This window comes from Colossoma macropomum, unplaced genomic scaffold, assembly GCF_904425465.1.
Source record: "Colossoma macropomum unplaced genomic scaffold, Colossoma_macropomum, whole genome shotgun sequence".
NCBI classification, from domain to species: Eukaryota; Metazoa; Chordata; class Actinopteri; order Characiformes; family Serrasalmidae; genus Colossoma; species Colossoma macropomum.
The window spans coordinates 35,229,732-35,252,977 of record NW_023494799.1 but is presented as its reverse complement, the minus strand read 5'-3'; the positions used below and the strand labels follow the sequence as shown (position 1 = coordinate 35,252,977).

Sequence of the window (23,246 nt, the reverse complement as noted above, 5' to 3'; positions counted from 1 at the left end):
TTTAGGGGGATCTTTTAGCAGAAATGGAATCTAGCAGGGGTTCTTTTCTGTTTATAAGTACAAAACATAGCCGCCCACAGAAAAAATAAAATCAACTTTAAATACAATTTTCTGTTTCTTTTCTTAAGTGCTGACACTGAAAAACCTGAGAATCAGGGACTGAAAAAGATCTGATCATCAATGTTAGTGTTTAATTCACCTACTACTCTGTGACATTTTTTTTGTACAGCTCTATTCATATGTATATTGGGTATAATGTGAAAATGTTTGATTCCTCGATTTTTAATTATTAAGTTAGTCTTTTTTCCGCTTATGCTTTTTTTGTTACAAAATGACATTATAGGCCCAGTATGAACTACTGCCTTCCCCTGTGCACAGGCCCATTGACCACTAGAGGGTGCTTCACGGCCCACTGGTTGAGAAACGCTGGAATACAGTATACAAAACAATGCAGTGTCAGCCCAGATCATTTGAATTAACTTTTAAAAAATGGAAACGGGATTTCTTAAAAAAGTTACCATTTTTAAATTAGATTAACAACATTATGTTAGATTAAAACAAATGCATGTTTGTGCAAATGTAGTCAACTTTTTTCTAATTAGGTGATATTGACCACTTTACCAAACACTGAAGAGTTCACCCTTAATGTGATTGTGTTCATCTGCCAGCACAAACCCACATTCAGCAGCGCAGAGAACATTAACTCACCCTTTTAGCCACTCACAAGGTCAGACAGCTGAGTAAAACATACATGAAAAGCACACACCTGTGGAAAGCTAGCATAGGCTGAATAAAAAAACACCTTGACCTTTGTAAAACAAATGGAAAGGAACACTCAATATGCGAATAGATGGAGTCAGGAGCCAATAGGAAAGAAATTTTCTCTGACATGATTGTGTTAACAAAAGAAACATATCACTTTATTTTACTTAACCAACACAGCTTACTGAGTTTCACTCAGTTATACACAATTGTTGAGTAACTTTAATGAGAGAGAAACAGTTAAACCAGCAACAGTGCAGTTTCATGTTTTGAATGTCATGGTTTCAAAGCTGTAATGGCAACAGACAATAAGTTAATTCAACTCAAAAATGCCATTTGAGTGTACAAAATGATCAAAAACGCCTCCTAACTTAAAATAGTTGGGTAATACTTGGGATATACTCAGTTTTATGTACAACAGACTTATTTGAGTTAAATAAATTTAAGTTAAAATATTAGATTACAATGTGTTTTCATTCATTTAGATTAATTAAATTACATTAATGTGACTTAAATCTATTATCCTGTACTGATTTTTTTTAAACTTTCCTAAGTTACATTTACATTTATACATTTGGAACATGCTTTTATCTAAAGTGACTTAATCATGTTACAGAGGTAGGCTAATGTAGCATTAGAAGTCTTGCCCAAGGACTCTTATTGGTACAGCATGGTAAGCTTGCACAGGAGATAAATCAAGTCTGCCACATGGTGACCTGTTTCAAAAAACAGGATATATTTTATTATAATTTTAATTTGAAAAAGTTATTGTTATGCATACAATCTTGTCTTTGCAATGTTTTTTGTCATTGCTTGCCGTTAAAAAAACAGATAAACAGATAAACGGTCAGTATTGCAGACTCGAACCTGTCGATTTAGGATGAAAATTGAATGTAAATGTAATTCAGTGGTAAATTACTATGTAATTAAATATGTAATTGCGCAGCTACACACGAATTGTAGAGTAAATTGAAAGTATGAACTCGACTTCTAAAGCTTAAAATTGTTGTGATGTTGATAAAACAAGTGAATGGAGAAAGGTAGACTGTGCAGTTGATTATGGCTTGTGACAGTTCTCATCTTGATATCCAGTGATGTCTGTGGCAAAGCTGAAGAAGCTTCTGTGTTGGTGAATGCTGACCGCACCCTGTAAAGTCTGTTATGAGTAGTGGGAAAAGTCATGGGAGCTGCTGGTATTCGGTTTGCCTGTGGAGCTGTAGGGCTCGGTTGGAGATAGGGTTTCTGCCGCCACACGCCGATTCTTCCTCATCGTCCCATAGACCCACAGGAACATGAATAACCCTGGACATAGAGCAGAATTTAACGTCATGCTTCCACACATAACTCAGATGATTACTGTGAATAGAGTAATAGTAAAAGCGACTAGAAATATGCTTATATTGATAGAGCTAGAATCCACTCTGTTTGTAATCAGGTGGTAGGTGATATGTATGTATATATATATATATATATATATATATATATATATACATACATACACACACACACACATTATCTAAGCCGCTTATCCTAAGCCTATCCCAGCGCTCACTGGGCGGCAGGCAGGGAACACCCTATACCCTATATGTATATATAGGGTGTCCCTTCCATTTTTAATAAGAACGATTTTAACAACCAATGTAAACATGAAATATAGTGAAAAACAATAAAAACAAAACTGAACAATACTGAACTTCAACTTTGTAATTTGTCTTATATGTGTCCCATAAACCCATGCCTCGGGACATTCAGACACTGCTGGAATTTGGAAAATAATAGTCAATCACACTGTCCATACCAGCTCGTCTACAGCTTGTTGTGCAGACAAGGCCGAGAGGATCATGAGACAGGCCTCATCAGTATGGTGTCCATGTTAGGCTAACGCTAACCACAAATTAATTGCGGTCTTGTCGAAATGTAAAAAAAACCGTACTGAACAAAAGTCAAAGACGATCCTTCATTCTTTTCATTTCCAGTTAAAATGGCAACCATCATTTTTTCAGGAGATATTTTAGAGGAGATTAGAAATAAGAAAACCCACTTGCTTAAGGAAGGGCAAAGTCAAAGGAAAATACGTGAAAAAATAGGAGTTTCAAAAACTGGAGCTCAATTAATTATTGTTTGAAAAAATTGATCAATGTTATAGAGAAACTTCACTCTGTCACTCTTTCCACTGTGAGAGGAACTCAGTGCTGTGGGTCTGAATAAAGGCAAACAGTTTCAGCACCTTTGGTTCATTTGAATGGCAAATGGAGCTGGTGAAATCAATTAAACCTTTAAATGCAATGAATGGCAGCACACAGCTCTTGTAGCTACTTTAAAAGAATGAAAGGTCTGAAAGGATGTGTAGCTTTCAAGGAGCTGTTACTGAGGGAAGGAATTAGCCTTAAAAAAAAACAAAAAGAAGAAAAACTGTACTAGAACAAGGAAAATGGTCATGTGGTGTAATGTTTTACAGACTGATTGTTTAAATTTGAGCATGGGATTATTTGAATCATGAGAAGAAGAAAATGCAACCAACTTCTAAGACTGAACTTTAGAGGTGTTAAAAAATATCCCTGCAGATTTCTTTGAAAAGCTGAACCCAAGTCTCCTGAAAAGAATGGAAACTGTAGTAAAGGTGAAGGGTGGATACACTAAATACTGAAAAAAACCCCAGCTGTTTTCTATAATATGTTTTCTGTGTTTATTTTGCTGTGACTAGATTAACTTTTGACCTGTGTGACATTAGTGATCTACTGATATTCTGAGAGTTATAAAAGAGAGCCTGTTTTGCCCTCTGGATCAACATTATATCACATTTTCATATTCAAAAAACAAAACAAGACAACGTTTCTCACTAAACCACAACATACTGTATGTTTCAGGCTTTCCAAAATTTTATGCAAATTTTATGATTACATAGCGTAATGGAGAATGTCATCTTTAGTACCAGTGCCATCACAAAAAATAATTCCTAATAGTTCCAGTGTTTATATATAGTTTGTTTACCTCTTAAAGGGCCAGGGTCCGCTGACAGGCCCAAAGCACACATCTATAGAATAGCTCAACCAGTTTGTAATGGAGGGACTCAATGATAAGCATTAGTATGTAATAAGCCTGGGATTTTAAGGATTTAAACATTCTGTTTATTATCATTGTTAAGAATAAACTAAACTACACTGTTAAAAAAGGGTTCTTCAACAGTTCTTTAGTGAAACCATGAGTTCTACAGAGAACCATGTATGCTTAAATGGTTCTTTGCATGGTAAAATGGTTCTTCAGACTGATGGAGAATGTGTTGTATATATATTTTTGAATATGATGCTATGTAGCACCAAAAAGGGTTCTGCTATTGTTACGATGTCAAGCTTGTAACAAGAGAAGAACCTTTTTAAGTGCTGGGTAGAGCCATATTCAAAAAAAGGTTCCATACAGAATCACATACAACACACCATGCAAAGAACCATTTAGGCATGCAGAGGTTCTATGTACAACTCATGGTTCTAAAAAGAACCATTCCCTTTTTTAAAGAACGTCTTTTTAAGTGTTTAACGAAACCAAAACTAAAGATACGCCATGAACTGAATTAGTGTACAGGCTTAAATATGTATTCTCAGCCAAAAATAAATTGTTAAATAACTTAATAATTAACCAAATATAATTAACCAAATAAAATGAAACAGTCTAACAAGCAGTCAGAGCAGTTAACGGAAGAGTAATTGTAGTTTATGGAAGAATGAATGAAGTATATACACATAAAACTTTACATATGGGGCAAAGGGGGGTAAAGAAGGAGAACATAAAGGAGAAGTTTGCACTTGGTGTAGTACAGCAGTGTGGTTTATTCAATGCTTATGGCCCTGATCAGTTACATCAGTAGTTATAAAACCTTGAAACTGGTCCAGAATTGAAGACCTATGTTCTAGATAATGCACACTTTTGCAGTGAGTGTTGTTTTTCTTTGCATCTCAGGGGTTACATTGGGCTAGAATGCATTGAATGGAGCTCCATCATGTTTGGTTTATGTGAACAGCAAAAAGTGAAACTAATAAAACTATTTAATATGATAACCAACAAACAGTCTTTATAGCTACCCATTTCTCAAGCTCCATGTTCATTCAGTTTATATTTTGGCACTTCATATTATATTATTTCATGCAAGTACATTTACAGTCCTTTCTACTGTTTTCTGGTGTTTCAACTTGCTACATGACAAAATTTCCGGATAAAAAGTCCAGCAGCAGGGGTGCCAGACAAAACCTATTAATTAACCTTAACTTAAGGTGCATGTCCACTGCATTCAGATTCCTCATCCGAATGATTAATTTTTGTTGGCTGATAGCCATGTAGCAACCAACAAATCATTGCTGTCATGCAAAAATCTTGCATCTCCATTTTTGTACTTTTTCGCTTTTTTGCATAATTTGGAAACTCCAGTTACCTTTTCCATTGTGTTCACATTTAATAATGACCAGATCATTAGAAATGGTCCAAAACGACTCGTTACATTAACTCCTGTTATAAGTTAAGGACGTTTTTTCATTCTGTTAAAAAGATCATGTTTTAGAGATTTTGTTCTGACAACTATGATTTTATAAACTACACTGAGCTTTTAACTTTGTAGCCTACTTGAGATGAGAATTTATTTGAAATGTGTTTGAAATCCAGGACTGATAAACAAATTCACTCTTGTCCTTTGTTGTAGACAGACAAGTGTCAAGGTGCTGACGAAGAAAGTGAGGGAGAATTCTGTGCAGTGTGTAGTGGACGTGTACCGTTAAAGTGTTTTCACAATGATGGCAAAAGTCTGTAAAATTACAGTCATTTAACTTTTTTTTAGAAATCCAGCCTTTTACTGTAAATCAACAATTTCACTAGTTCAACTAGTAATTCTCACAATTAGTATTTTACCATAATTATAACAGCATCAACCATTAAATGATAATCTTTGTGAGATAAAGGTGATAATTTGCTTTTGTGAATTTATATTCTTTTTCTGTAAATTAACAATAGCAGTGTTGAAATACAGTATATGTATGGTTTATTTACATGCATCAAAAATGGTATGTTTTTACAGTGTACTTCATTATGCATTCTCTCGCACAGCTAACCTTGTTTGCATAAACTCAGAAAACAGTTAACAGTAAGGTGGCTAAAACAAACATGTCATCATACCTCATAGGACTTTTTAAGTTAATCTGACCTTTTTTTCCTTAATAGACAAAGAATACTGACATTTTGAGGTCTGAACATTCAGTGACTTGCATACAGTCACAGACATATAGTCAACTTTATAGCTTAGTCAACTTTAACCTATGTGCATTGACCCCTTAAATGGCCAAGATCCACTGGTGGGTCCAACATTTTAATTCAGCCAGTTTGCACTGTAGTCCATGTAGTTATGGAAAAATAAGCCTTTGTATGTACTAAGCCTGGGAATTTAAGAGGTGAAACCTAACCCTAAAACTCTTGGGAAATAAAATTTGCATATTTTTTATGGTGTACAACAGTGCTGATATCTGCCCAGTTCTTCAATGCAGCCCTGACTGTCACTGCCTGACTCTTCCTGGTGAAAAGATTGAAATAATGATCAAATAATGAAAGAACAATTAATCAAATAATTAATTTGCTGCTTTTTTCTCAAAGATGACACAAAAATGGGTATGTGATGTGGCTCAGTGAGCAAACTGTCTTGTTTTGTTTGGTTTTGATTTTGAATAGGCAAATGTGATAGTCAATGCAAAAGGCCACCCAGGCTCTGTTTTATAACTCTCAGAACATCAGCAGGTCATGAACATCGCACAGGTCAAAGGTCGGTCCTTATTATTACATCTAGTCGTAGGTTGTAAACAGCCCCCACCCCCAACACACACAGAGTCATTTAATCAAAGATTGGTGGCTTTTTTGTGGCTACTATATAATGTAATCTAGACTTGGCAAGGCTTCCCCACCATAGACCTCCCAAAACTAGTTTAGTTTGACCAAACCAGGGGCAAACCCAGTAACTTTACTACGCTGGTTGCAAAGACCAAATGCAGAAACACCTTCATCAAAATCTCTACATAAGCATTACTTTCACAAACACGCTGCAAATACGGAAAACACATGCAACTTCCGAAGCTCTGCAGAGTCAGTCACAGCACAATGGAAATGTTTTCGGAAGGACACTCCAAGAGGATTTAAATGTTTATATTCTAGGCAGCAAAAATATTCACTGATAAAAACAAGTTAACTTTTATTTGAACAGATAACTAATATCAGTATATCGTAATGCAACTCATCTGCAGAGTGTATCTGTGTGTAACCATGAACTTACTGGAGTCTTACTGAGTCTTCATGGTCTTATCAACTTCTGTCACTGAATCTCCATCACGGACATTCCACTTTGAGAGTCTTTCAGAAACATTTCCGCTGTGTTGTGACTGGCTTTGCTGTGTTTGTGAAGTTGCATGTGTTTTCTGTATTCGCAGCTCGTGTGTGAAGTGTAGTTCAGGTGTAGTCATGTTGATGTGTTTTCTGAATTTGCATCACGTTTATAAGTATGCAACATGTTTTCCATTGTACTGTGCATCGTGTCATGTTGGTCACCGTATTTTACCATGAGATGACAGGAATGAAATGTCACATCAGCCAGCACAGCTTGTTTCCATCTAACCGCTACTAATGCTCATGTGTTGCTTCTGATATGATAGGCTAAGTCAAATAAAGTAAAAAAATATAAAAGGATTTGTTTAAATGGTGAGTTACACTGTAAAAGAATGGATTTTTAATTTAACAAAGTTTGTTACCAGGCTGCCTTAAAATTGAGTTATTTGAACTTTAAATAGTAAGATTACAGTGCATTAAACACTGTTCTTTTACCTCACTACTCATAGTTGAATTAACTTAAACTTTTAAGGTAGCCCAAACACTTTTTAAAGTTAAAACCTTATTTTTTTGCAGTGTCTCCACCTCATCTGCACCCTCTCCCCCCAAAATTTAACGCTACTAGTGACAGGATGTTAGGAACCAGTTAGCCTTTGGGCGGTTTTGCCTTTAGAACCTGGTAACTTTCATACATTGCTACACACATGTTTTGTAAAAGAAGTACATTTGTTGATGTATCAATTTTTTCCCATTCATATGTGAAATTTACACTCTATGGTAAATCTTTTTGTAAAATGAGCACAGGTGCACCTACAGAAGAGGTGATGATGTAGAGTCACGTGCTTTCATTATTCATTTTTGCTGGACACAGCAACTATGCCCGTTGTTAGGGTTAAAAATGGCCCACTGCATCTCCAGAACTAACTTTGTGACATATTACTGCCAGCAGTGCTGCTAACTCTACAGTTATGGATGTTAATATTGTGCCTAACATCCTAAATGTTGGTAATTGCTGTGGAGAGTTTTGTTAGAGGGAATAAAAAGCTGATTAAAGAACTATATTGAGAGTAGGGGTGCGGGAAAAACTCGATTCTTAGATGCATCGCGATGCAGACGTGAACGATTCTGAATCGATTCACAAATGTCAAAAATCGATTTTCTAAATATTTAATTTATAACGTGATGTTGACGGAACGCAAAAGGCGGAACTGGAAGTGCGGAAGTGCAGCGCCCGGACAGTCTGTGGCGGCACATAACAAAAACACAAGTGGACGATTGAGAAATCCGACCGGCTCCTCTGCATTAAAGCCAGGTTAGATCAGGAGTCACAACACAAATGTTCAGAAGAGCCATTTTGTCCTTTCAGCAAAAATCAAACCACCTTGGGAGCCACAACATTTAATGTCTCAGTATGTGTCAGTGTGTGATAATGTCCTAGTATGGGCTAAAAATATAAATGAGAGCGCAGATTTACTCCGCTCTGCTTGAAGCTTTAGCTACAGCCGCTTTCCTCCCGTCTCCGCCAGAAAACTTTTCCTCAAAACTAGAAGAGTTTCTTCTAAAATGTCCGGCTGTTTTACGAGGCTGAAGTCGCTTCTCACTCGCCAGCTTCTCATTCGCCAGCTTCTCATTCGCCAGCTTCTCATTCTAATTTTCCTGTTCCATCTTAAATTCTGCTTTAGGCGCCGAATGTAACTGCTGCACCATTTAAGGTGGAACGGGAAAATTCGAAAGAGAAGCGAGTTCATTTTCGCAACTTTTTTTTTTTAACTCATTGCAGATTTAACCAACCACGCTGCTTATAAATGTGAATAAGTCCTCCAAATGTTCGTCTTAATCTCTTTTTTTTCATTCGCTACTGCTGAGGCCAGACCTCGGTGCTATGTGACCTGCTGTCTGCTCTCTGTTCTAGGTCATTGAGAACCAGGGCCGAGATTCAGCGTCCAATCTCGAAAATACCCCCCCCAATGCATTTACATTATGGATCATTACAAATACTTTGCTTTAAAACTACCAAGTCCTCAGACAGTAGGAAGATAGAAATCCTGTATAGAGAAAAAAGATGCATCGAGATGCATCGATAATCGTTTTATAATCGCATCGCAGCCTCTGAATCGTAATCGAATCGAATTGTGAGGTGCCTAAAGATTCCCACCCCTAATTGAGAGGCACCAATAAAAAACCTAGCATTCCATATAGTGAGCTCATACTGAGTAGCTCATGTCTCATAGTTAACTTGAGGATGGAAAATGGCTCTTAGACAGAGCTGTGCACAAACTAGAGTCTGAAAGGGGAATGCGACTGTTCCCAATGCTAACTGACAACAGCTGAGCTACTGAAAGAGGTTTGATTCAGGTTGAAAACATTTTGTGTGTATCTTCAAATACACAAGTGTAATAAAATGAGTAAATGGTTATTGTAAGTGTGAGAGAGGTTATAGTTTGTTCTATAGAACCTACTGCCCAAAACTGCCCATAACTGTATTAAAGGTACCTTGCAGGGTGTTGCAGATGCAGAAGAGGTAGAGGACGGGGTAATTTGTGTATCCAGAGGTAACAAAAGCCAAGCCCCACGTCAATCCCAGCAGGCAGGTCAGGCCCAGCACAGTACTAATGTCCTTACAAGTAGGAAGCTTCTTGCCTTTGGATCCCAAACGCCGTAGCTTACAAATCTGAGAGGCCACTGTCGAGAGAACGGCCGTGTTTGACAAGAACACGATGCTGTAGTAGGCGATGTTCATTCCGTACAGGAAGAAAACATCAGTGACCCAGCAGCTGCAGAATATAAAACACATCATGGTGAGGATCAGGAGTGCTTGTTTAAGGTAGGCATTTAGTCATTGTTTGGTTGTATTCTGGATTACGTAATCTAGTTTAAAAAATTAAGCTTTCGTAATTAGAGTTAGATACCTTTCAAATATACAGGACCAGATCACTTTTTTATGGATTACTATTTTAGGGACTGCATTTTCAGTTGATAAACTTTTTGATTAGGCTACAAATAAATGCGTTTATTAATATACGGAGGTTGCCCATAAACTGATAAACCGATTGTGAAACCAATTAGTGGATTATGAATCCAAGTAAGTGAGGTAGATCAAATTAGTGCAAAAGTTATCAGGTTACGTTGCTGATTACGTTTCAGCAATGTAATCCATAAGTACTGGAGAAAGTAATCTACACAACACTGTATTTAATGGTAACTATCATACTGCAGGACAACGTGGCTACTCATTCAGTCAAACAGTCAAAACAGTCAGTTTAGGCATTTTTCATTTACAGCAAAAAATCTAAATGGCATAGTTAAAGACTTCACTCACATTGTTGTTTTATCTGTGGTGTCTGTTAATGTCACCTTCTTGCTGCCGTAGAAAGCCTTAACCTTGTACACACTCAGAGATGCTCCAACAAAAAGAGCAGGCACCCCTGTTTGGAAAAACGCCAGGAAAAATTTTTATTGCTCTTTGTTGTTTCTTATGCACCTATTATGCAGCTGCTTTATTGTAAAACCTGAATGCTTAGGGGTGATATCATTTTGCTAATAATTTAATGATAATGATAATGATAATTCCCTCCTGGGCTGATGTGGCAGTGTGTTTTGCGGTGTGGGCAGTGTGGGGGGTGACGCTCTATAAAGTAAAGTGTTACAATAATGTAATTAATTTTTCCTGTAACAAAGTAGTGCAATGCATTAATTTGATGATAATTTGAAATAAAGATTTTAGTTACTCACACGTCCCTATTAGTTATTTGTGTTACTCACATACATACATATACATTACATACATTGTGTTACTCACATGTCTCTATTAATTACATGTGCTGCATTTAAATCATGTTTCCTCTATATAGATTATCTGTGTCTGGATGTTAGTAGTGCAGTGTGAGCACTGGAAGCTTTGTAAACACAGCAAACACTCTACGGAAACATTTAATCATGCTAATATGAAACTGATGGATCAAGAGCTTTAACTAGTTAGTAATTTGAATCAGTGTTACTGGCTCATTTGTAATGGATTGCTTTTTAAGTATCTACCCCAATACTGGTTGTGAACTACATGGCTGTATTTCTCACCCCAGCCAAACAAGGACAGCTTGACCATGTAGTGTCTGATGTAGGTGTTGAACACTTTAATCAGAAGCAGGTACACGTGCAGTGCTTCAATGGCCATCCAGGAGAAGCAGCACAGCAGGCTGTACTCTATCATCACAGCCACGAACACGCAGACGCCCTCTATAGACCAGCTGGCTGCCCACTCGCTAAACAGAAAGCTGGTGTTGAGGAGCAACAGGGCGGCACTCAGAGATACATGGATGCTGTTGGAGGAGTCTGCGGTTGGTGTCCTTTGAGAGAATAAAAACAGATACCATGTAAACATGTTAACAAAGTACATAAGAATATAAGAAAGGCTACAGACTACTGCACACACCAGATTCACCAGGAGACAGTGACCAGAGACCCTGATACCAACAGTCACCTTACTTTTACTATTAAACTCAGATCACAAACCCATAGAAGCTAACATAAAGCTTAAAATTCACACTTAGAAAGGCCGCCAGTCTCTTAAGATGAACAGACAAATTTTAATGTCTTTTTTTCACCTCTGCTAATATTATCAGCCTAGCCCAGGGGTCAGCAACATACGGCTCAGGAGCCACACGCAGCTCTTTTACTGCCCTGTGCGGCTCCACAGCTGGAATTAATGTATAATTGCTAATACACCCTTTAACCTTAAAGGTTGGTGCGCAGGCTGCTGGTCAGTAGTAACACAGACAAGAATCTCGCCTAGCTAGTAGCTAATGAAAAAGCAGAAGGAAAGGTGTAAGACGAACATAGATAATTTGAAGACTTATGGAATTCAAGACAAAGTATTTGCATTTATAATCACTCCAGCTGGTTTCCTGATATGTTTAATCTGCAATGAGAAACTGTCAAACACTTAAAAGTCACGAGGCTGAAGTCAGGTTCTTGCCTGCCAGCTTCCTGTTCAAATTTTCATGTTCCATGAAACATTTAAGGTGGAACGGAAAAATTAGAACTAGAAGCTGGTGAATGAGAAGCAACTTCAGCCTCGTAAAAAGTTGAATGTTGAGAGACATTTTACAATAAACTATCCTATTTTTGTGGAAAAGTTTCCTGCTGGAGATACGAGAAAAGTGGCTATAGCAGAGCTAAAGCTTAAAGCAGAGCAAAGTAAGTCTGTGTTTTCATTTATATTATACTTTTAGCCTATATTTGGACATTAGGACATACTGAGGCATACTTACTGCCAAGATGATGAAACATTACTTCAAAAAAAGTTATGGCTCCCAAGGTGGTTAGATTAAATTAAGTTAAATTGAGAAGCAAATCTGTGCCCTATCACTACAGACCAGCAGGGTTGTATACAGAGCACCGCTAGTAGCCTGTTAATGAAGTAATGTTCTTTTTTTATTTGAGGGTCCCATTTCATAGGGACGATTTCAACCACTACCCCTTGGGACTGTGTTACAAGGGGTAGTGGTTGAAATCGTGTAAAGTGACACTTGAAAACAAAGGGTTGGGGCAAAAATAAGAAATGGGATTGGGCCTTTATAATGGTTCTTCAGACACACTCATCTTATTTACTAAAATGATTCTTTAAAGAGCCACCTGCAGAAAGGTTCTTTAGGGAACCAAAACCAAAATGACCTCTGACACAGAACAAATAATTGTGTACCCACCTCTTGACAAAGAAGATAAGGATGGCGGCAAGAGAGAAAAGTGCTGAGATACCACACCCAATGTAGCTTATATACGACAAGATTTGCCAGTGCGTTTTATCTATTTGCACGTCAACCTAATGTGAGAGAGAGACACACACACAAACAATTAAAGAGAGGAGCGGTGAGAGAATTTTGATCTATTAGCAAAATGTATTTGATTTTTTTATCTGCCAATATGAAGTGTGTATATATACCTAATAACAAATTCAGTGCCTACCATAAGAACAGCAAAGGGAGTCATGTGATCATACGAGCAGTTTGCAATGTTGCTGTCGTTATAATAGTCTCGGGGACTGAGACATTTTCGGCCTATCCATTCGTGATTGTCTGTTAAAAATGTGTCATGAAATAAACAAAAATGTCAGTTTTGAATTGTTAACTGCCGAAAGCTCTGGACACCTGTATGTATATATATATATATATATATATATATATATATATATATATATATATATATATACACACACATACATATATAAGTGGTTGAAACAAAAAAACAATATATATTATAATATATATATATATATAAACAATATATATTATATACAATATATATATATATATATATATATATATATATATATATATATAGTGGGTAAGCAGGCAATACACACACAATGAATGTATATTATGATTAATATCACCCTTATTAGAGAAATAAAAATATGTTTCTATTATACATCAGCTTTTCTCAAAAACTCAATACAAATACTGGGGACAAAGGCAGGTGACATGTATGGTTGCATCCCAGATTAATCAGATTGATCCCTTGTACCACAGAATCACTTGCAATGGAAAGTGAGAGATCTAATTAGGTGTGATAAAGACATATAAACACTTAACCAGACTTTTTCCCGTAATGAAGTGCAAAACATTGCTGTAGAGGTGGACAACATTACATATTACATTACATACACATATTTTATCGATTTCGTGATAAATTATGTTACAATATGCTTTTGTGCACATATCATGAATATCATCAGTTTCATTACGAAGTGAGAATAATTAGGCCTATTTAATTGTAAATCATTTATGTTGTAGGTTTATTATTATTATTATTATTATTATTATTATTATTGTTGTTGTTGTTGTTATTGTTATTATTATTATTATTGCAGAATTAAACAGAGATGAGTTTAATTCTTTTTAATTCTTGTTTTATGACAGTTTTGTGATAAGAATTTGGACTTGGACATTTTTAAACCCAGTCCTGGTGGAAAGATACATGCATGGCATTGTAAGGCAAAATAGTCCCCGAAGAAAACATATGTTTTTGAGATTTACCACTGTTGTACCATCGTCAACATTACATATAAAAACTCATAAGACACATATAGGTTCACTAGCGGTTTGGTTCTTAAATAAAATGTCCATATCGGCATTGTAAACATTGCTCCTCTCTTCCTATCACCAGCACTGTAAAGACATCAGAGTAGCTAAGTCTCTCTACAATGAACCATTTCACATCAAACCACTCTGAATGATTTTATTAATCCTAATATCTCAGAGACTGGATTATACAGAAATTTTGAAAAATTTCCCCTTTAGTGTCAGCAGCCTAGCGCTAAAGCGGGATGTGCTGGAAACTGAGCAAACTATATATATATATATTTGTGTGTGTGTGTGTGTGTGTTTTAAGGCGTTAATCTAATCCAGACTAGTCCAGCAACCAAAATGTCCAACGGACAGCAGTCCTAGGGTCTAAACTGACCACTGATGAGGGACAAGAGGACAGCAGAACCCATAAAGTCGGAAAAGACGGTGTTAGGATCATAGAACCTTTAAGCATATATCCATAATATTGCTATTTAATACACACTGTATTTGAGTGTGTGTTGTGGTGAAAATGGAATTATTTTTGTAAATAAAAAGCATTTAAGTGTCCCTGCAAGTGTACCCATAGTTAAAAGCAGATTTTCTGAGTTACAGAGCAATCTGAGAGTTCTTCAGCAAGTATTTCTTCTTTCTCAATGGGTTCTAAAGCCTTTGTAATTGTCATTATTACTGTTCCTGTAATGACACACTCACCAAAAAAAAAGACTGAAACTGGCACCTGACCAAAATTTACATACCTTCATCATAGTACTGACATGACAAGCAATAGTTTGCCTACGAAAAGAAACAAAAGGGCAGAATCAGAAAGAATAGTGACAGAAACTTGCACAAGAATGTAAGAGTGCAAAAAATGACAGTGTTTTGAAACATATTTCTAGATCACTTACAGGTACTGCAGAATTGTTATTCAGTGTGAAATTGATACTAAGCGACTTGGCCAAATCTTTAATGATTTGATCGACAACTTCAATCCGAATGACTGGAGACAAAATCGTTATGTTCCGTTGGCTGATCTGTGGATGTTTTCAGAGGGAATAAAAACAAAACAGCTGTCAGAAAATGGGCAACATTGAATGAGCATCAAACCTTCAGAACAACTGGCAGAAATGTACGACAGCCAAAAAGGTGCACTCTCAGAAAAAAGGTATGACACGGTCACTGGGGCAGTACCCCTCTTGTCACTGGGATGGTAGCTCAGTACCTTTAGTCAGGGAGCATAACTGTACCATAATCTATTGAAATTATAATTTGTAAGTTGTATTGACTCCACACACCCCGTCTCGTCTCCAGGCTTTTATTTTATTGTTCTGTTTTAAAACATTCGGTTATGAAAAGGTACAAATATGTACTTTTCACCTGGAAAAACTTATTTAAGGCTCACAATCAGACCTTAAAACCACTGTTGTACCTTTGGGGAACATTTGCATTGTTTGCACCTTGACAAATGAGAAATGTACCAGCACCGAACCTTTATTTCTAAACGTATGACATGGTGATTATTCGTTAATAAGGCATGTCCACAAATACGAGTTAAGTTTCCTGTGGCCATGAATTAATATATTGAGGCTACAGATTAGTATATTGAGGCCACGAGTGTGACAAGTGTCTTGTGGCCATATGCCTTCAGAATACGAATTCATGGATACAAGAAACTTAACTCATGGACTTAATATATTAATCTGTCGTCACTGAATGACACAGAAAATGGCTATGAAGATTTTTTCTTACCATAAACTGCTTGGCAGAGGAGTACATAACTACAGCAACCTTGCTCTTTTCTTCTGAAACATTTTGGAAACGCTCCACAGGGATCATTGTAGTCACAGACAGGAGACGATCTGAGACCTATGAGACAGCAAAGGCAGATGTTTTCCTGTTTTAGCTTTTTAGTCAGCACAATAATGTAAGATAAAACAGTAGAATACACCACTATTATTATTGTTATTGTTATTATTTTTATCAGTTTTAGCAGTAGGAGCAGTGTTTTATGTTTTTGGTTGAGCTGTGTATTACCTGAGGAGTACTGATCTTTACAAAATCATCATTAACGGTGCTCTTGTCCATCCTAACCACAGTCATGGCCAAGTCCTCTAGGTCAAAGTCTTCTCTATTCTCTTTAAAGGGTATCCTGATGATGTCAAGTATGCACTTTTTCTCTGTCCTATGTGGCAGAGACAGAACGACAGTTTTCAACCAGTCTAAAGTTGGTGACCCCTACTGACCTGGGAAGTCTACTGTTTGCTTACCTGATGTATGATTTTGTAATGTTATTGCTATTAAACAAATCCGCACACATGTTTTTAATAATAAGCAATCTTTTCAATTCTTTTGCTGTAGAATTGATGTTATTGATTCCATCCATTAGTGTGATTACACTGTCTTCTCTGCACATTGTGACATTACAACTTTTATTGGATTTACCTGAAGAACAGAGAACAGAACTGATCAGTACAGGCACCGAATCATTGAACTCTTCCTTTAAGTCATTATAAACTTATGTATGAGGACAAAATACAGTTGCTTACTTAGGATGAAGTCAAGTTGAGTGTCTTGGCTATTTTGTACGCATATTTCCTCTTCCAGTAGGCTGCTTAGGTTCTTGGTGCCACTGAGAAATTCACACTCTATGTGACATTCATGGTGCCCCCAGTTGCATTCTAACTGAGTTGCGCTATCAGAAATCCTAATGTTCAACCCTGAAGGGCCTGTGATGTTCATTGTGATGTTCAAGGAGCTTATATTCTGAATTTGTGACAGTTCACTAGTGAACCCTGCAGATACCAAGAAATACATAAAGATAAGTAAATATGTACACATAAAATTATGAAAATATGTTTGATTTGTTCATCTTAAACAGGCTCATTATGCTGTGCACATCTGTTATGTCAACACTTTTAAACTGCGAATTTAGAATGGAAATATTATCTAAACATTATCTAAATAGTCTCCATTGCTAAAGCATTGTATTTACTGTACTCACTCGAATGGCAGTGACTTGGATTTTGACTCATACTTAAGCCTCATGACCTGGAAAGACTTGAGTATTGAGTCATATGACTTGGACTCGAGTCAGACTTGAGTTACAAATTTCATGACTTGAGACTCGGCTAGGCAAAATCAAGAAAGACTTGCGCCTTTGACTCGAATAGCAATGACTCGGATTTTGACTCGGACTTAAGCCTCATGACCTGGAAAGACTTGAGTATTGAGTCATATGACTTGGACTCGAGTCAGACTTGAGTTACAAATTTCATGACTTGAGACTCGGCTAGGCAAAATCAAGAAAGACTTGCGCCTTTGACTCGAATAGCAATGACTCGGATTTTGACTCGGACTTGAGCCTCATGACCTAGAAAGACTCGAGCCATAAATTTTATGATATGAGATTTGACTTGACAAAATCAAGAAAGACTTGCGCCTTTGACTCGGCAATAGCAATGACTTGGACTTTGAATTGGACTTGAGCCTCATAACTTGGAAAGATTTGAGACCCTCATTATGCTGGACACATCTGTTATGTCAACACTTTTAAACTGCAAATTTAGAATGAAAATATTATCTAAACATTATCTAAATAGGCTCCATTGCTAAAGCATTGTATTTACTGTAAAACACACTTAGTGTGAGATTTCAGTTACCACTCACTCGAATGGCAGTGACTCGGATTTTGACTCATACTTGAGGCTCGTGACCTGGAAAGACTCGAGTCTCGAGTCATATGACTTGGACTCGAGTCAGACTCGAGTAACAAATTTCATGACTTGAGACTTGACAAAATCAAGAAAGACATGTGCCTTTGACTCGGCCATAGCAATGACTTGGACTTTGAATCGGACTTGAGCCTCATAACTTGGAAAGATTTGAGACCCTCATTATGCTGGACACATCTGTTATGTCAACACTTTTAAACTGCAAATTTAGAATGAAAATATTATTCAAACATGATCTAACTAGTCTCCATTGCTAGAGCATTGTATTTACTGTAAGACACACTCAGTATGAGATTTGAGTTACCACTCATCTAAAATAGGCTTTTTATTATTATTATATGAATTTTCTCTCCAATTCCAGTTCTACCTGCTAACTAGATTTTTTGCCCATCACAGCATGCTACCAAGCTGAGAAGGTGAAGGCTCGCACGTCTTTCCCCTGAGACACAATTTCCAATGAAAACCAGTTACATTTTCTCCAACTGCTGCTAACTTGACTTCTTAGAAGAGAATGCTAACTGCACTGGCTAGCATAACATGGTGGGGGAGAAGGAGGGTCAGTGTTTAGATGGTCGAACCACTCAGTAGCCCTACTGTAACCTGTTTAAGATTAAATGAAGTATTTGATTGTACCGTTTAAACAGTTTGTTGATATACTGTCACCATAACCAACACTGACTCCAGTGATCAACAGAACTGTGATGTAGATGGAATTCATGTCAGCAACTGCCTGCTGCTGTAAGAGCTGTGAACACTGTGGTAAGAAAAAAGAATGAAATTATTAATACAGTGTGAGGAATTATTCTGCTTGTCATGTCTTACATTAAGCACATATATCTTGCAAAAGTATTACACTGTAAATCCAAATGTAAATGTTTCACCTGGATTAAGATGTAATGGAATACAAGTATTCAGAATGTGTTTCTGCGTTCAGTCCAAGTTTGTACCATTTTAAAACAATACTTTTGGAAAACATACCCACTAAATTAAAAGAAATAAATTCAAGTTTTTAAAATAATTTCATCAATGCTTTATTATTTCAAAATCAGTACACAGTGTGTACCAGCTTGGCAGAGATGATGACTCAAGTCATATGACTTTGACTCGAATCAGACTTGAGTCACAAATTTTGTGACTTGAGACTCGGCTAGACAAAATCGAGAAAGACTTGCGCCTTTGACTCGAAAAGCAATGACTCAGATTTTGACTCGGACTTGAGCCTCATGACCTGGAAAAGCTCGAGTATTGAGTCATATGACTTGGACTTGAGTCAGACTTGAGTTACAAATTTCATGACTTGGGACTCGACTAGGCAAAATCGAGAAAGACTTGCGCCTTTGACTCGAAAAGCAATGACTCAGATTTTGACTCGGACTTGAGCCTCATGACCTGAAAAAACTCGAGTATTGAGTCATATGACTTGGACTTGAGTCAGACTTGAGTTAGAAATTTCACGACTTGGGGCTCGACTAGGCAAAATCGAGAAAGACTTGCGCCTTTGACTCGAATAGCAATGACTCGGATTTTGACTCGGACTTGAGCCTCATGACCTGGAAAGACTCGAGTCCGAGTCATATGACTTGGACTCGAGCCATAAATTTCATGACATGAGACTTGACTTGACAAAGAAAGACTTGCACCTTTGACTCAAATAGCAATGACTCGACTTTGACTCGAACTTGAGCCTCATGACTTGGAAAGACTCGACACCCAAAGTAGAAGAACGTGGACAGGCATTTGAATGCAGACAGGACTCTACACAGCCGCTTACTTTTTATGTGAATCAATTCGTTTCCTGCTGTGAATTAGTTGTACACCTATGTTGTCTAATGTCTGTTACTGTGTTTATGCCCAGCTTATTTTATTTCTGCAGACAAGTAGCGCTTAGAATTCAAGTTCGCCTCCATTAGCTAGTAACAAGCGAAGCATCAATAAGTCCTTAGCACTTAAACTCTGAGAAACTTTGCAGGTCAACTGACCATTTTCCTCATGTTATCAGAACAAAATAAACAGAGGTGTTTTTATTTGACTGATTTTAACAGCTTCTGCTGGTAAAACAAGCACAGCATTCACCACGAGGCTGAAGTTGCCTTGTTATCCGCCAGCATCACGTTGGAATTTGCCGTTCCACTTAAATGTTGCAGCAGTTACATTCCGGCACCTGATTGCTGCACCATTTAAGATGAAACAGAAAATTCAAAGAAGCCTTCAGCTTCGTCATTCAGCATCATTTTTGTTGTCTGTTCTGTCCACTTTGTTCAGCAGTTGCTTTTAGTTTGCTGAGTTAGTTTTAGTGCTGAGCTAGTTTTTTTGTTTGAATCCTATGCTCCCAATGCTCCCCAAAATCATTAAAAAATCTCAAAATATCAATTTTTATTAAGTTTAATAGTTCTTTGAAAATTCTTTTCATGTGTAGTTGTACTACTCTTTGTGTATACTATTATGTCTGTCATAGTTATCCTTGTACCGTTGATTTTGTACTTTATTTGAAAGGGCAAAAAAAAACCCCAAAAAACTTAATATACAGACATACACCGCTGCAGCATGCACCCGTCCCCTGGGCCCTGACGATGGCCGTGAGGGCACTGATGATGATCGCTATCTTTGCGGGCTTTCGTCTGGGCTCGGAGTTCAGGCCCCACCTTCCTGCCAGCTCTTGCGGCCATCATCAGGGCCCAGGGGACAGGTGCATACCACAACTACGAACATGCTGTCATTAAAAGGCTCTATTATAGTTACCATCATGTTTGGTATTCAGTGTTGAACTGGCCTTAAATTTGCTTCAGAAGGCACTGACTTGTTTAGGACTCAAAGATTAGGACACACCAGTATTGACTTGGGACTTGACTTGAGACTCGCCTGTACTGACTCGGGAATTGAATCAAGACTTGACTGTCTCGACTTGGGACTTGAGTGTCAAAACTTGAGACATAGTGGTTGCTTGCAACTGTGACTTATTCCCACCTTTGGTACCAACACAGTAACTCAAGAAACAGCTTCTTTACTAACACTGAAGATCCTGCTAAAGACTGAGTAGACTGATAAATCACTGTGATGAGCCATTTATTAATGTCAGTGGTACTGCTCTTTTGAGGTTTGACTGGAACTGAACAGTTTCCTCAGTAGCGGACATGTTTATGAGTAATAACTTTAGCACTGGGTTTGTGCCAGACTGCTCTTCATAGTATAACATTGCATATGTCATTAACATACATCATTAACTAAAAATTGCAAATCGTAATAGTAAAGGTTTTGTTACTGGGAGATATATTTCTAGTATACTGAGTTAGCAAAACTGGGACAGTATGTATTTGGCAAATATTTTTATTTTAGTAACGCCATATAAAAGGCATAAACCCATCTAAATCTTAGTAAAAAAGACGATGTATAATAAAATGAAAGGTGAATCTCTGGTTAACTTTTTCAGGCAAGTTTTATATAATTTCTTTAAAAAAAAGAACAGAAATGGTCCCATAAAGGGGCCCGTTATACCTTTAAAGCCCACATGTCTTCATAATAACCCCACTTGTTGGTTTATTTCAGATTCATTTGAGTAATTTCAATAACTGATAAGCTTATGAAAAACAGAAACACTTTTGATGATAGAATAATGACAAATAAGTAAACTGCCAACCAGTAACAGTGAGGAACGAAGTAAATGCGGGAATGAAGTAAAATTGTGCATTTTCCCAAGTTCACTATCGACATACAGTCTAAATGTATTCTAATAATGTTACTTTGTATGTATTGCAACAGAAAACATGTGCTGAATACATTTCAATATCAATATTTAATCAAAATTCAGCCATCATTACTTTTTCAAGGTGTTAACCACAGCTTTACCTTGTCATAATGTTTAGTTGAGCTGTTATAATCTTTGTTACAATGAAATAAACATCACTTTTATAGATAATCGTCGTTATTTTAAAAACGATCATGTGGCAAATAGGTTTTAAACAGTGGTGTCTATTTAGTGCTACAGCCATGCTTTCCCCAGTTTGTTCTTAAAAAGTTGATCAGCTCAACTAAACACTATGATGTTTGAAAAGTGTTACAGAAAAGCCCTCTTGGTTGTTCTCTGTCCTTAGATACTTTCCCCATTCTTTACACAGCCTCCAAAAATCAGCCTTATGCTCTGAGAATCAGCTCAGTGCTTTTAAATATACAATGTTGTGACCTCTTCAAAAAAAATCAAACTTACCAAAATCTTGTCCAAATAATTCAGGTTGAGATTACATTTCAGCTGTCATATCGTGGAGCACGCTATGATCCTCAAAAGGAAAATGAATTCTGGCAACCCCAGACAAAACAGTTCTACTGGAAGTTCCATGACGTCACCTTTACTCGATCGCTTTCTGCCCGTCATGCCCGTCCTCTGTATTGCATATGCAAATAACACTGCATCATGTTCAGCGGTCAATCACTTCATATACAGAGTGAATAAGACAGGTCTTGTACTTTTGTTTACTTTATTCAAATATATTACTGATTACCCTTCCATGGTAAAGCATTCTTCTTGAAAACAGCAACTACAGCAACAGGAGCTACAGGTTTCTACTATAACTGATGGTGATGGTCCACCAGTGTGGAAACTTGTCTTTAACTTCTCCTTATATACATATACATACATGAACATGACCATTACAAACAAACACAACAATGAGTCATTTGATTCAGCAGCTGTTTGAACAGCAACACAGGGCACAGCATTATTTGCATGAGGTGAGCCAACACAGCAATGTAGTACTTCAGTTACTTGGAAACAATGGACTTCTATATGTTATTGGCTTTATGTTGTTATTGGCTTCTGAACTAGAGGAGCAGGTACATATATCAGCTCAGTCTGTAATGTCTGTGTGAAGATGTCTTTCACCCATCATACAAATTGAGGCAACATTTCTGCTGGCTATATCATTTCATGTTAGTTTCTCAGCCAGTTTATCACACATTTAAAATGTATTTTAACCTTTTCAACTCCTTAAGACCACCGGTGGTTCCACAACGCACTTCGTCATATTCTTCATAACTTTCATATTTCATAAGCTACATTCAAAAGGTGGGTGTCATATGAGAGTTGTAACTTTCTTCTTTCCAGTCAAATAGATGGGTGATGTAATTTTAAACCCTTATAATAAAAGAAGCTGAACTCACAATTTTTTTTGTCTACTGAAAGTCGACCCATTTTTCCACAAATCTGGGCTATAAATTATAAACAGATGGCGTCTCTTCAGTGAAGTACTCTGTAAAAATTATTTTTTATAAAATAATACAAAGAGCGTCTACGATTTTTGGCTTTCAGCAGTAAATTGTAAGCATAGAGCAATATGTGTGATCATAAAACACA

The 23,246-nt window shown here is 37.0% G+C and overlaps 1 protein-coding gene across 2 annotated transcripts; it reads right to left on the bottom strand.

Annotated features, from left to right (window-relative positions):
* Positions 1 to 1,302: 1,302 nt before the first annotated feature.
* Positions 1,303 to 22,478, bottom strand: LOC118819048 (adhesion G-protein coupled receptor G2-like). 2 transcript variants are annotated; one of them, XM_036586660.1, is made up of 15 exons: positions 22,396 to 22,478; positions 22,104 to 22,277; positions 18,536 to 18,656; positions 16,718 to 16,963; positions 16,439 to 16,613; positions 16,206 to 16,353; positions 15,921 to 16,037; positions 15,080 to 15,205; positions 14,930 to 14,966; positions 13,072 to 13,181; positions 12,813 to 12,928; positions 11,185 to 11,453; positions 10,430 to 10,535; positions 9,604 to 9,884; positions 1,303 to 2,064 (listed from the first exon to the last, which is right to left on the bottom strand). In XM_036586660.1, exons 3-15 carry the CDS (start codon positions 18,618 to 18,620, stop codon positions 1,922 to 1,924), a joined length of 1,959 nt encoding a protein of 652 aa, XP_036442553.1. In that variant the 5' UTR covers positions 18,621 to 18,656; positions 22,104 to 22,277; positions 22,396 to 22,478; the 3' UTR covers positions 1,303 to 1,921. The 2 variants fall into 2 exon arrangements, with proteins under 2 accessions (XP_036442553.1, XP_036442554.1); XM_036586661.1 differs by lacking the exons at positions 16,718 to 16,963; positions 18,536 to 18,656; positions 22,104 to 22,277; positions 22,396 to 22,478 and having other exon boundaries at positions 16,206 to 16,348; positions 16,439 to 16,536.
* Between the last annotated feature and the right edge of the window lie 768 nt (positions 22,479 to 23,246).